Source organism: Xiphophorus maculatus, chromosome 16 (assembly GCF_002775205.1).
Source record: "Xiphophorus maculatus strain JP 163 A chromosome 16, X_maculatus-5.0-male, whole genome shotgun sequence".
Taxonomy (NCBI): Eukaryota; Metazoa; Chordata; class Actinopteri; order Cyprinodontiformes; family Poeciliidae; genus Xiphophorus; species Xiphophorus maculatus.
This window is the reverse complement of record NC_036458.1, coordinates 7,565,426-7,580,445: the sequence shown is the minus strand read 5'-3', so window position 1 is coordinate 7,580,445 and position 15,020 is coordinate 7,565,426. Positions and strand designations below refer to the sequence as shown.

At 41.1% G+C, this 15,020-nt stretch overlaps 1 protein-coding gene across 1 annotated transcript in view; it reads right to left on the bottom strand.

Moving 5' to 3' along the window:
• Positions 1 to 190: 190 nt before the first annotated feature.
• plekhh3 (pleckstrin homology, MyTH4 and FERM domain containing H3) overlaps positions 191 to 15,020 on the bottom strand; it is a 37,527-nt gene continuing 22,697 nt past the window's right edge. Inside the window, exons 4-13 of the mRNA XM_023348904.1 lie at positions 12,994 to 13,176; positions 11,778 to 11,935; positions 9,717 to 9,840; positions 9,333 to 9,630; positions 6,502 to 6,709; positions 6,209 to 6,336; positions 4,867 to 4,987; positions 4,002 to 4,490; positions 3,726 to 3,917; positions 191 to 2,080 (exon numbers count right to left, since the gene is read on the bottom strand). Coding sequence (XP_023204672.1) covers positions 1,907 to 2,080; positions 3,726 to 3,917; positions 4,002 to 4,490; positions 4,867 to 4,987; positions 6,209 to 6,336; positions 6,502 to 6,709; positions 9,333 to 9,630; positions 9,717 to 9,840; positions 11,778 to 11,935; positions 12,994 to 13,176 — 2,075 coding nt within the window. The 3' untranslated portion in view covers positions 191 to 1,906. The remainder of the gene's footprint in view (positions 2,081 to 3,725; positions 3,918 to 4,001; positions 4,491 to 4,866; positions 4,988 to 6,208; positions 6,337 to 6,501; positions 6,710 to 9,332; positions 9,631 to 9,716; positions 9,841 to 11,777; positions 11,936 to 12,993; positions 13,177 to 15,020) is intronic.

Below are 15,020 nucleotides of genomic sequence, written 5' to 3'. Positions count from 1 at the left end.
TACCATAGGAGAGTCAATATTTCCTCAAACATTCAAGAAATCAAAGAAACATTACTAGTATGACTTTGATGAGGGAATGATGTTCTAACCATATAAAGCTCAAAGCTGATTTTACATAACATTTTCAAACATTTTACACATATTCCTCCCCAACCTCCTTTCAGGAAATGAAGCACCACTGACAATAAGGTAAAATGGGTATTTATTTTTATTAATTACAGTATTTATAGTTTTTATTGCACTCCCAAGTTAGTTAAAAATAGTGCAATTAAATATACACATTACATAAAAAAGGTACCATGCAGCTTACAGACAAGCTTAATACTAAGCAAGAACATCTGCAGTTTTTTTTTTTTTCCTTTACAAATATCTAGCTAAGAGCTGCCTGCAGCTGCAGTGGAAAAAGCTAAAGACCTGCTTCTGAACCAAGGGTAGGGCAATGACTTGTCAAGGCCTTTCGTGGTGTAGACACAAAAGTGTTCAAACTGGTTACATTTCTAGTGTAGCAGACATGAATTTAGGATTATCCTTACAAAGAAAATACAACAGGCTCTTCATCTTGGAAGACATCTAAAGATGATTAGGGATTCTGTCTGTTTGTTGGATTTTTCTTCTAAAAGCTTATAAAAAATATTAGTCTTTGGTCCAAGTTTGGCTTTTCAAGGAAAACTAGAAGAAAAACAGGCGCTAGAAAGAATTAACAGCAGAACCAAACAGACCTATGGTCCTGGTCACTTACAGAAAACTTAATGTAAAGATAAGTCTGGATCTACATTTAAGACAAGTTAAAAAAAATCTGCATAAATAATACATAAGCATCCACTTGAGAAAAGTCTTTTCTTGAATGCCAGGTGACACATGGGGCACTGCATGGTAACGGTTGGCATGGTAAAAGCTTTGTGGTGTTCCTTTGTTTAAATAAACAAAGAAGCACCTGTTATCTTCAGCAGAAAAGTCCTGCACTGGGTCAGGTGTTGGGTGTTCTCCAAGTTTCATGTCCAGGACCACATCCAAGACAAGCAGCTCAACAAAGGGAGGAAATCAGTGCATTTGGTGGCAATTTGTTAAAAACAGCTCGAAAAATCCTTTGATTTCTTTATAAACCTGAATGCATCATGAATGAAATGTTTTTTTGTGTGATCAGATTGACACCCTGGCAGGAGGCTGTGCAGTTACTGCTGCCAGAGTGACTCAGCCGCAGAGCTCCAACATCTGCTTCCAGTTCCAAGTTCACATGACCTCTCTGCATCAACAGTTCTAGGTAATAGAAGCCCAGCCGGGATCTTATGAAAACTGACTGATGAAGAGCAGGGGGGAGTCAGGCTGTGTGTGTGTGTCACTGAACATTCTCAATACTTTTCCAGCAGTGCACGAGGGACGTCTGCCTTCTAGGAAAGGCAAATCCAATATGGCACCCACAGAGCAAGAGAGCGAGAGGAGAGGGTAGTGTTTTCGCTCTGAGCTGGGGCTTTATGAGGGTAGCTCTACGGCTTATGATCGCTGCAAGTCTTAATGTTTGCGGTGGTAGTAAGACTCACGCCAACATCTCGCCGAGGAGGGTGCGGTGCAGTTGGGGTTGGGTTTATTGCCGTTTAGAGTAGTAAAGATGGATGCATGGTGGGAAGAGGGGGTGGGAGGTGCAACACCTCATCAGTAACGGCACTGGTTTTTGTGCATTTCCAAGCCTTCCTTGCACCATATCTCAAGCTTTTCATTCTAAGAGCAGCTTCTTTAGCTGGAAGTCTCGAGGAAAGTTTGTTTTTATAGATGGGGATGGAAAACAGCCCTCTCTTTGTATTGGCTGCAGCACCATTCCCAGCGGAGGAGGCCGAGGATCTTCAGGACTGGGCCTGAACCTCCCCATGGGAAGGAGGATGGTGTGAAGGGGTGTGGGTAAGAGTTCCTCTTAGACGGGGTGAGAGGGCAGCTCCAGAAGTGTGGGGGTCGGTGTCGGAGCCAGGTGACGGAGGCCCACGTCTGTGCTTTCAGTGAAGGTTATGGTGTCTGCATCCTCTCCTTTACCTCGCTGGCGATGGATGGCACTGAAATAGGCGTTCATGAGCTGCATGATCTCAGTCAGCTGTGGTGAAGAGAGAAGCAGAGACATAGAGAGGTCAAACTGGTGGCAGTCTCAGTGTCTGGCACTGTCACAGGAGGGTGGAGACAGATTATGTCATCTAACTGATTGAAAAATGACCAGAAGCAGATGATGCAGATATTTAGCAATTATTGAGGACATGCAGTGCACACCCCTTTATAGAAACATTGTGCAAATATATCATTAGTTTGACCAAGAGCTTTGCAAAAGTACTCATAACCCTTGAATTTGTCTGCGTCTTGCCAATTTACAATCACAACCTTCAATGTGTTTTATTAAGACATTTATGTTAGATAACCACAAAGTAGTGCATAGTTATGAAGTAAAATAAAAGTAGCTATTTTGAGTTTTTCTTTCCAAATAAAAATCTGAAGTGTGGCATGTATAACATAATCCCTTTAAATCTGATAACCCTAAAGAAAATTAGTTCAATCAGAACTCACCTAATTATTTATAGAATCCAGATGTGAAGGCAGTTCGATGCTTTTTTTGAGAATATTATTGAACTAAAAGAACTATGAACAACAAGGAACACAGCAGACAGGTCAGGAAGAAAGTTATGAAGAGGTTTGAAGCAGGATTAGGTGATTAAACAACACCTGAAGCTTTTAGCATCCCACACAGAACTGCTGATTTACCAACTGAAAGGTGGTTCTCAAACATATTAACCCAGGGGACCTGAATACAAATGCATGCCACAGTTTTCACATTCTTATTTTTTTTTTAATTAGGTGTAAAATTCTACACTTCTAAAACATATGGCTTTGAGTTTGTGTTTATGGGAAAAAATATCAAAGGGTATGAGTACTTTTGTAAGACACTGAAATCTGTATATATTAGTTTGAGAGAACATTGTGTAAATTTTTACTTGGCCTAAATAAACATGACCAATAAAAACTGCTACAACAATTTTTTCTGTTAATGTGTTCCCTCAAAAGAACAGCTCTGAGTAAAACGGCCAACAATAATCCTTTCATTCAGCCTCTAAAATTGCAGAGATAATCAAATCACCTTTATGTTCTGTGCCCAGTGGTGCAAACCCCTTCCTACTGATGTCACACCACTATAAGAACTTAGGTTCATAAAAGAAGAAGTCTTACTGAGCTGCACTCCAATTTGCCTGTGAGCCCAATAAATAAATAAAAGCCACTCTTGTGCCTCATGAGAGATCACAGAGGGATTTTTTGTTCCGTGTGGGAAGATGCAAGGAAGTCAGTGTAGTGAAAGGCAAGATTTGTTCTCAACAGGGGGGAGGGGGTGTCTCTCTGGAAGAGCATCCACAGTTCTGAGAAATGTTTAGCCTAATATTTTAATCTAACCACAGCAATAAAGCTCAGCCCCGACGGCATTTAATACCAGGAAGTTTAACTTGTGGTGGTCACAACTTGTTAGACAGAGGTGGCAGATTGTGTGCCCTCGATTCAGACTGAAATAACGAGGGCTTTTTAAGTCGGTCAAAGAGCTGGAAGGGAGAGAAGGGGTATGGTGAGAAGACAGTGTGCCTCTTCTCTTATACTGAAGAACGCAACTTGCTGATAAGACTCCTTGTCTCTGCAAAGACTGCAAAGGAGATGAGTAGAGTTTATTACCCTGTGTTTGCAGACTTGGGATGTGTGTGCCACTTTACCTTGCTGGTTTCAAATATTAGATCCCGATCGCCAGCTGTGATCTTGAAGGTGTTGCTGTCAGATACGCCATAAGAGCAAATCTGGCCATAAGGAAAGGACTCCAAGGCCTCTGATTCTCCCTGCTTGTAGATGGACACAGATGTAGCAGCGACACCCAGCCACAGTTTCTGAGAGAAATTCCCTTTTGAACTCTACAAACACACACGAAAAAAATATTAAAAATGAGAGAATGGAGCAATTCCAAACCTCAAGCGACTCCCATCAAAAATACTCACAATGTAAAAGTCCACTTCATAAAGAGTGCATCCAAAGCCCGACCACTGGCGTGCAATTGTGAGGTAGGCAGCCATACTGTCCCTGCTACTGTACCCAGCCAGACCCTTCCAACGCTCCAAGATGGCCGTCGTCACCACTGCCGCTTCCTCCTTCAGCCGGCTGCGCAGGCGCTTATCGTTCTCCATCTTTTGCTTGTGAGCGACCGTGGCCGAGTGGCTCCACAGCGTCCCGGCCAGGAGGCCTGTAGGGAACCGCTGGGTGGTGGGACAGTCCTGACCCCCCACCTGGCAGGGGGGCGCCGCCTGCGGGGCCGAGAGCGACATGAGAACCCGCGTTTCAAGCATGTGACCGGGGAAAAGCTCGTCCAGAGGCGGGAAGGGGGAGTGCGTGCTGAAGTCGCCCATGAGGCTCTGAAGCCTGAGGGCCGCCAGGGAAAGCAGGTCCTCCTCGCATGCTGGAAGCTGACCACGTACCACCATCTCATGGCACTGCAGCGGAAAGACCAGGAGAGACGGAAGGACATGGCTGTTACTAATAACCTGAATCCAATCATTTTTTGGCCCACCCTGTTTTATTGCACCTTATAAATCTTTTATAGAAGTCCTCAGGAAAAAATGCTGTAATGAAGCTACCTTTCAACCCTATTGCACTGCAACCAGCACTCTTAGTCATACTTTTTATGCTTTCTATGTTCTCTCCTGCAATCACTGACTGTGACTCAATATTGTCCTGTAAAATCATGAATAATCCAACAGAGTAGGAAGAATGCCTTGCTGCAGGGCCATAAATCACATCTCACCACTGGTCACTTATTAAGGTGATAGCAGAAAGAGAAAATACTGTTTTGGTTTATTGCAACATTACCTGCTCAAAGAGGAATAAATACTCGATGCTGTCCACTGATATGCTGTCAGCGTCCAACAGGCAGTAGAGCTTAAAACACAGTTTCCACTGGGATTGAGACTCTGACTCTTTGGTAGTGAAGCTGCAGAGAGGACAGAGGAAAAGGAGCAGTTAATGTAATACAGTTGTAAAGACAGCTTGTGTTTATCCTATCCCCACACAATTTGAGAGTATTTGTTGTAGAAACAATAATCAAATTAATCTTACTACTGTAGTTTCTGCAACTAATTACATGAGTCCTTTTTCCAAGTAGGCTGTCAGGTTTGGCCAGAAAAAACAGAAAAGCTCACATGGACTTAAAGATACAAGCAAAGATGTAGCATCTAATTAAAAGCAAAAATATTTATATATATCAAAAGAAAAAAAAGCCTAAAAGTAAATTCACCTTAAATTACTGAGCCCATTTCTCTCAGCCAACCTTCAGAATGAGAAAGACAAGAGTCCATGCCAGTAAAGTAAGATAAGAGTGTGTTGACCTTCAATGCATCAGCAAACAGCTACAAAAATAACTCCTCACCTAAACGTCTAGATATTTACAGTCAGACTATTCAAGTTTGAAACAACTTGAACTGTGTCGCCTACGCACTGTGAGCAGGACGGTTGGAACATCTTGGCAGCTCACTGAACTGCCACGAAGAGTCATCTTGAAGTCACCAATTTTCCATAACAACCATTAGACTCTCTCTGCAGGCCAACCAGTTAGACGAGAAAGATGTGCTGAGTGTTTTCTCTCCTAACATCAAAAATGTTCACTGGAGCTGTGTACTTTTGTCAGATCAGACTAAAACCCAGCAGCACAACAAATACCCCAGGTGAAAAGATGGATATGTGAGAAAGTATTTTACATCCACTGTTAAGCATGGTGGAAGATGTGTGGGTAATTTCTACTTAAAAAAAACAAGAAAATCTTAAGTGCACCACATTATGAATAGTTTGAAATACTAAAACAGTGAAAATAAAAATCTGGATAAGAATCCAACGTAAAGAAATGGATCGCCAGAAATAAAGTCAGTTTTTTTTGCCATTTCAATTTAAGACCTAAATTGAGATTGGTCAAACATCTCTGTGTATGCTCCAAGATTGTACAATATTATAGATCAAATGCTGTCCTACCGGTAAAAAGAAGTTGCAGAAACAGAAGTGGTGCCAGTAAATAATACTCTAGAGATCATGTATTGCATTGTAATACACAGTCTGCCTCTGCATTAGAGGCATGCTTGATTTCACAAATAGCTTTGATTTGTGACAGATTTTTGGCACTGCCTGCTTTTTAAAACGTGAAAACCACAAATCCCTTTCATACCTGGTCAGGACGTCTGCGATCAGAGAGTTTCCTGTGACTGGCTGCTCCCACAGTGCATTCTGCTCATACAGTGCAAATGTATTTTTGCTGTCTTGAAGGCCCAGCTTCTCTTGCATCCTTCGGACCACCTGATGAAAGGCAGAGGAGAAGACTGTTTGGAAAAAAGTTTGGGGTTGTTGAGGCTCTGAATCCAAGGCGTCTTTCATAATTTGAACAAAAACACGTGCAAGAATCTGAAGCGCTTGAGAATGGCTTAAGCCATACAAGCTGAACACTGATAAATGCTCCCAAACCTCATTGGCAGTGGTGTGAGAGCTGATGTAGAGCTGGCAGGAGCCAGGGCCAGGGTGGTGCACGGTGCACAGCATCTCCTGTCGGTTCATCAGCATCTGGATCTCCTCCCACGATGGCACACACTCGCGGCATTTTGTTTTTTCCAAAGCCTCGCTGATGAACGATGCATAGTTATCCATCTCGGATTCAGGACTTTGGCTCTGAATTCTGCAGGAAGCAGGAATAGGATGAGAGAATGAAAATATGTTGCATCTGTGCACATGCAATATAAACTACAATTCATGATTTAGAAAGAGAGGATTTGTTAATCCTGTTGATGTTAGGCCCAATCTTTGTACCTTTTATCCTTCCACATCATCCCTTTGATTGAGCTTCATTCTTTACCTTTTCTCAGTCCGGAAATGTTAAAAGTAAATGAGGCAAGGAATGAGAAATGTTTTCACTCGACCTGTTAAAGACTTAAGAGTCAATATCACCCACTCCTTCAAATAAAAACATAATGGTAAAGAAAACATATTTGACTTTGGAAATAGGAAGAGGTGTTTCCGCTCCTGTGAGCGGCAGTGACCTGCTGCTTCCTCCCAGCGGACTGTCCAGGAGTGCTAGGTGAAGCTCAGTGCACGTTTAATTATTTAAAAAAAAAAAGAAAAAGGAGGGGATGGGGAAGAGGTGCACAAATATCAAATGGAGCCTGAAGTCTGACACTCTGTGAGCAATAAAGGGCGTGAAATATGGTGTAATGGAGCTAATAGTTCAGCCCTGTGTAAACAGAGAGAGACGGGAAAGGAAGGAAACAATAATGCTCAAACATTCATCTAAAAATCGAAACGCACATACGACCGAAAAATCTAAGAAACTGTTTGCCAGACACAGAGAAGCACACTTATTTGCTCCAATGTCCTGCCATCTCATAACTGTATGGCCACAGGGTGGGATTTGTCCTGCTGAAACATAATCAGGAATGTTCCGCTGAGCTTCTGCGATCCTTCCTTTACTCTCCTCTTTGGCCCTTTCTGCAGCTTCCTGCTTTCTTGCCCCCCTCTTGGTCTGCTTTCTTTCTCCTGGCCTATTCCCTCTGACAGCAGACATTCCCCGGGGGTTTCTCAGGGCACCGGGGGAGAGGAGGAGGAGTGGTTTTTGGGCCCGGTGCCCAGCTCCAGACTCAGCTCCTGCCCAGCTGCAGCCTCAGCGCTGATCCGCAGAGAGAGAAAGTGCGTGAGAGCGACAGCAAGACATATCAAAACACAGAGCCAGCGAGTTCCACAGTGTTATTATAAATTGCCATTGCATGCAACTGTTCCATTAGCTAGAGGGCAATTCCCAGTGTAGAAACATAGATAGAAAACTTTGGCGGTTTGATGGCACAGTGTTGGAAAGTCTAGAGCAGGAGGCTCAGGACTGCTAACAACTTGGATAAGCAGGCTTGACAGAGGGGCTAATTCAGACCTGCAAATCCAGCCCTCGAACACTGTATCTGTCCTCAGGAGCATGTTAACAATGTGGAGCATATCATGCTACTATATCTAAACTAGTGGTTAGGGATACTGGCGCCTGCTTTTTGTCCAACGTCTAGACTCTACAGTCTCCCTGCCACTACTGGTTCACCTTCATCTCCCAGCTAAACCTGTTCTGCATCGCAGGCTCCTCCCTGTCACCAGTAACCAACTTCTGGCCTGATGTCACATTCAGTTTAACTCAGCTCAGTCCAATGTAAAATCTGACAACTGCACTCTGTTACTTCAAAATGTCAATGCCAAACGAAATGTTCCTTTGTTTTCCTCTTTTCTTCAATAAAACCCTTTGCACAAAGTTGAGTCAGAGATAGAAAAATAAATATAAAAAACCCCTTTATTTTTTGCTTGAAAATGCAACAGGTAAAATATGAAAGGTAATTTCTGTACATAAAGATTTATTTGATCAGTGTTTAATGTGAGCAAATCCACTTCAGAGCATCTCTGAAGGTAAAAAAAAAGAGAAAAATCTGTAAAAACATGTTTTAGAAAAAAAAGGTACTGATGTCAGTCCTTGGTAAGGTTTAAAAGGTTTCAATTTAAAACTCTTAAAAGTATTTTTTCAAATCCTTCTAATGATAGAAAAAGTGCCATTTTGGCCTCAGTTTTTTCCAGTTGCATGTGTTTGGGTTGTTTTGGATGCCGGAACTCTGAATGACGTTACGGTAGAGTTGAGACCGTAACATTTCCAAAGGAAAACATTTCGTGCATTCAAACAAAATGAACATGTTCACAAAACACAAGTGCCAATAAATGCTGTAACTATATTCTATATTTGTACAGCAGCTATGATGGATGGAAGACATTGAGATTGTTGGTGAGCTTCAATTGTCCCAGTCAAAACAGGGACTTCAGAAGGATTCTAAATAGAAACTTGTAAAATCTGAGCATAAAGAGAATCACTCACCATTGTCCAAACCCATGACACTGCACTGCTTTAAAACCTTTGTGAGGAAGCTATAATGCTGACAGAAGGGTTGCTAAAAGATCAGATAGCCTGATTGACAAACAACTAATATTAACATGTTATACCGTGTTAATACTTGAACAGCAAAAAGGATAAAAATTGTTCAAAATAAACACATAAAACTATTAAATTTAGTGTGTTTATTTGAAATTGTATTATTATTTCTGCAATATTTTAGATTTGATTACTTTGCATCAGGTACAACTTCTGCTCATCGGTGATCAGATTACACTCAAAATGCCAATGAGAATCTCATACCAGCCTATGTGTTTCCTTATTTTTCCAAATGTATATATAAAAAGGCTTCCAATATATTCTAATAGAGTAGAGTAAGCCTTTGAATAGCTTTTACCTTTTGAGGTGGAACCTCAGATATTTGAGCACGGTGGACCCCGGCAGGAAGGTGCAGCTCATGCAGGTGAGGAGCTGCCAGTAACGGAGATGCGCAGCGGTGTTCGGAGAAGGTGTATGGCTGGTCTGCTTCACAAGCTGACAGTAGACCTCGTCACGGAGGGGCCGCAGGTCCAGACAGGTCTGCAGCACGCCCTGGATGATTGGAATCGGCTCCCGAGCCGACTCCAGCTGCTGCAGGCAGTTGAAGAGCTTCACCGCCTCCTCACGCACTGAGCCGTAGCCCTTCCCATTGTGGTCTGAAGAGATAAGATCGCATAGTACAGATACTAAAATAAAACTGTAGCTTTTGTCATGTTTGACATGTAAATCTGCAGGTACTCACATGTGTGCTCCAGATTGCCGTAAGGGAAAGGAAGCAGAGGAGCATAGAGGGGACCCTGGGTGTATTTAAGAATGGCGTTGTGTTGGTAGATGTGTTCCACCACCTCTGGGTTGAACTTATTCTCCTGTGTGCAGACAAAAAAACATTGATCACTGTACAATATCATGTTCATTCTGTGTTCCTGAAATCAGTCGGGAGGGCTGTCAGCATCTGTGATTTAGTGCGTGCTTTCGTCCGTCTGAGGTGACCAAGGTTGATCTGACCGAGGTCACAATTCGGCTCTGGTAGCTTTCAAAGCAACAGGAAGGTCAAGTGATGACCCAGCACAGCACACTTGCATGACTGACACATTATACTTTATCCACCGGTGTCAATGGGTTGACTGTGCGTGCGTTTCTGTCTTTCACTGTGTATGTGGATAGATGTCTTCCAGCAGTACAGATGGCTTCTACGCTTCTGCCCCCGAACACCTGTTGCTCATTAGTAACGTTGCAATGGCTCTGGCTCTCTCCTGACTCTGCAACTACTCCAATTCCTCCATTCTTCCCCTCTGTCTCTCTCTCTCGCTCTAGGTCTAGGTCTGCCTCACTGTGAAGCGAGTCAGCTTTACCCTTCTTAGTGTGGCAAATTTAACAATCTTCCGTTTATACTGTGGGAATGAGATGCTGCTCTGTGGCGAAATCAGCAACTCAGCTGTTTTTCACAGGAAATGCAGATAATAATGATAGACAAAAGCTAGATCTAGAAATTTGCGCTTTTCAACTAAGAATGTGAGAAAACATACTTGAGTCTTGCAAAAGTTAGGCTAAATGCAGCAAAAATCATTTTTCCTGACACATTACAGCCACAAAATTCAAAGTAGTCTATCAGAACATGGTGAAAAGCTTTTGGAAAACATTTAAAAGCACATGTATTGTTTTCTTTCCATTTCACACCTATAGACAACTTTGAGGTGGTATACAACTTCAATAAAACACATCTAAGTATCTGACTGAAATGTGAAGAAGTGTCGCATACATACTGGTAGGTTTATTGTAAACAGATTTGGGGTTAATAAGTGATCATTATGGTTTGAAACCAGTTTGGAAAATACTGCACATCGTCTAACACAGACAAATACAAACCTAAGTCACTTCAAAGCTGCCAGTACTTTTAAGGAAAATGCTGATTGGTCCAATATACACAAATAAAGCTCTGGCAAAGTTTTTTGGATTCTTTCATTGTCTGAAAAGTAATTCAGACTTTCCATGATCAAAAGTGAATGTTTTTTAAGTGAATTTTCAAAATAGTGTCGATTATCTCAATTCTTTTAATCCAGTTGCACATTTTTTCTTTGCTGCTTTGGTTATGCTTCAAAACCTTTTTCTAATTAAAATTTTTCTCGTTTTTCACTCATGCTCTGCTTTCAGTCTGCTAAACAGACGAAGGAAGAGACCTTTAAAAAGCAGGTCTCTTCTTTTCTTCTAAATGTAAGCTCGGCCCCTTCTAGCTGAACACACAGTGACAGACACAGGCAAGTAGATTAACCACTTTCTTGAAGATTAGAGACTCTCGTTGAAAGATTACGGAGACAGGAGGCCAAGCAAAGGGCTGCTTATCTGGACCCAAAGCTTCTTGCCTTGCCCTGTTCCACCTCCTTTGCCAAAACTTGCCCCTTTTCTAACCCCCAAGGATGGACTGATGCAATAAAAGTTCCCTTTCTGCCAAATGAAATTCCAACACACTCTATTCTCTTTCAACTCCTCTGAAATTGTATTTAAAATGCACTGTATGCTTGGGAAAGTTATGGTTAAATACCTGGAAATACCTTTAGCGTTATGTTTTTGTATGTTGTCATAGTTTGATTACATGAAAAGAGTTCATTGAAAAGGAAAAAAAAAAGGGTCTAGAGTAAACTTTGGATTCAAAGAATGATGTGGCCGTGTGGTTTCCATGATAACAAAGCGGGTTGAATAATGAGCAGTCCGATGGCTGTTTGTGTTTGGTGGCTCTTATCACAAGCAGTTGGCAGGAATTGTGTGCATGCTTATGTATGTTTATTTTTTCTTTCATGTGGCCCACCTCGATGTCTCGAATCAAAAGTTGTGTCGGCGTTTCCACTGGAGATTTGGTATCGATGATTTTTTGGATGGCGCAGGCCCAGTGCACTGCTTCATTGAAATGCTTGGTGTACAGCCTGTAGCAGTGCTTCCGTCCATAAACAGTAATGCTCCAGTAACCTGAAAAAAATGAGAATAAATTACACAAGTCTAGCCTGAACCTGATCTTTGAATGTAATTTAAGTTAAAAGGAAGTAGTCATACACGGCAACATCTAGACTTTCTCTTACTCTCTCCGACTTCCTCTCACAGATTCACTGAGGATCAAAGGTCAGACCAAGAGAAACCTCAAGCCACACCAAAACCAAACAAGAACAGTTTTTCTGCAGTAAATCTGACCTTAGAAAAAAAACAGCAAAATGAATCTAAAAAAAAAAGAAGAATCTGCTTCCTAGTTGTGCGCTTAGTCATTGAAAAGGACTAAGCACTTATTGTGTGCTTAGATATAGCTTTTTACTCTAACAGCAGCTACATGGCCATTAAGTGACTAAGCTTAGCTTCTAGATAAAGATACAAACCAAAAATTAAGCAAAGATAATCTTAAGTAAAGCTTTCCTGCAACTGCGTATTGACAAATTTCTCAGTGATTCTAGGAAACACAAATGTATTCAGTTGTGTTTGTGACATAGCCACTGTTGAAAGCACTTTTGTACAAAAAAGTCCCTGGGTGTAATGATTTAGCAAGAAATATGTTTTGGCTTGGATTTAAGAACAATTCGGGATGTTTCAAGTGGTTTTGGTTAAGTCAGCAGGACATAATCTCCTCCACTGAAGAACATCCAGGCAGACAGACGGACTATGACAGTGACAAGAACAGGGTCATCCCAGTGTCACACAACAAAGAGTTGTCTTCTGAAATCTTTAATTCTTCTGTTTCGGTAATCTAAAAAAGGGAAATGGTGAACAAAGGCTTCCTATTCAGCCCCGAGTCATGTTTTTGGAAGAAAAAACTATTGGGATTTCTCATAAGTATGTGTATGTGTCACAGCAGGGAAGGAAGAGGGCTCAAAAGACATATCTTTGAAGACAATACAAGGGAAAACCCTATTTAATGATTCCCGGTAAAGATTTAAAGCATGTCTGGCTAAACTTCACATACATTCTTGGAAACCACGTAAGACTGCTTCTGCCCATTTCTGTGCACTTTCCGAGCATAAATATAAGTTTCCTGAGCTCACCTGCTTCTTTGTAAGTTTGCTTGTCTGGCCAAATGACAGAGCAAAGACTGGTGAGGACCAGCGTGCCCAGTCTCCGAGCGCCTTTCTCTGGCCCGGTGTAGTAGTCGAGGGAATCCTGGCTCAACACAAACCAGTACCGACGGTGCTTTATCCAGCTGCCACCAACCTCCCGTAAAAGCCAACCTTTTTCAACAAAAAATAAACACCAGCATTATTTGACAAATTCAAAACATACAAAAAAAAATCAGCAAAACAATTAGAAGATTTGCTTACAGAATAAACAGTCCTTGTTTGGGTTCAAGTTACAGGTTTATATTTAATTCCCACACAAGAAACAGAGCACATTTACAAAAACAAGCCAACACACAAATATTGACAAAGATCTTATTATTTTCACTGAAGCAGCTTTAACTTTCTTAAATTTCCATGAATTCTAACTTGCTTGGGTAAAAACTGGACTGTGGTTCTCAAACCAAAGTATAACTTCAACAAGTACTTAGCATCAACTTCTAATTGATTATTTGTTAGGTAAATACAAACAAATGACAGTTAATAACTTAAGAATTATTGAAACATCTAAGCACAGGTTGTTCAAATATGTTGCCTTTTGCTTCATAGGATGTTTGTCAAAAAGGAAGTGCACTGGAGAAATTTCTGAGAACTCCGAATGCAAACTGAAATGGACGTAGAATGTTTACATTTGACGTTGGAACTTTCTAGCTCATATGTGTTTCAGTTTCATATCAAGAAAAGTTACCACGTGTCACTATTTAGTAACTAGGCTAACTGTTATTAGCAAAAATAAACAATAAAGCTAATACATTTCTCAGCATTTTATATATTGAAAAACTATTTGCACACATCTGTACTATAGGGTGTGTAAAAATCCTCAAAAAATGGCAATATGGCTATGTCAGCCATATTGGATTTTGAAGTCTGTATTGGTGAGAAACAAAATTTTTGCACTTTGAAGTCAAACTTTATGGGATTTTTATACATTTTTTATTATGGCTATAGCTTACAGTTAAAATCTTAAAACTCAGTTTCTCAAGAAATTTGATGAGATAAGCAACAGCTTAAGTCAGAAATGTTATGTTATTGCCAACACAATCACGAGAAAGACTGCTGACACAAAGTGCTTTATGCAGGCATTTTAATGGAAAATTGAGTGGAAGAAACAAAAGGGCAACAAAAAACAGGTGTAACCAAAGACATAATACACAGTTTGTAATTATTGAGATTTACTTGTTGAAATGAATTGCTGAAATAAATTAAAGGAGAAGCCACATCTAGAGTGATTTAGTAACACACTGAAGTGCACTTAAACAGGATACTATATTAGTCTCCAGTTTTGAGGAATTTTATCAGGAGCTTCAGCTGTCCTCAATGCAACAAGTTTGAGAAAATATCTTGGAGAGTCAAATGCTGACAAGGTGCAGATGATTTGACAGAAAATAACATCTGATGATGCTGATGTGCATTGTGTTCAACTTTTCAATGATATCCCAACTGAATAAGAAGCATTCTTACTATTGCTGTATGGTGTGGCGATACTGCTATAAAATGTTTCAGAACCACTGCACAAGTGGATAAAAATAAGAGCAGCTAATAGAACAGACAGTAGTTGTTGCATGCAACCAACATAATTATCGCTTTTGAGGCGGACAGAGTGAGAAGGAGAGAGTGTTACTAGAACAGAGTGACAGAGAGGGAGACAAAGAGACTACAGCAGTCATGCTTGTAGACATGCCTTCTGTACTTGCCAGGCCCGTCTCTACAATGCAATACTGTTTTGCTCCCAAAGCTCTGAGGGTTTGTTAAGACTGCAGCAAAACAGAACCACTGTTCCCAAACAGTGAACTTTTCCTCCCTTCGGCTATTTGTGCAAATCGTTCTTAATAAGTATTTAATCTGAGAACAGATAAATAAGTAAGTTTAGCAGAGCCCAATTCAAACTCCGCCTGTAGACAGAGTTTACGGGCAGAAGACGACTGGTGTGTTCTGGTAGAGGTTATGGTGTTGATCAA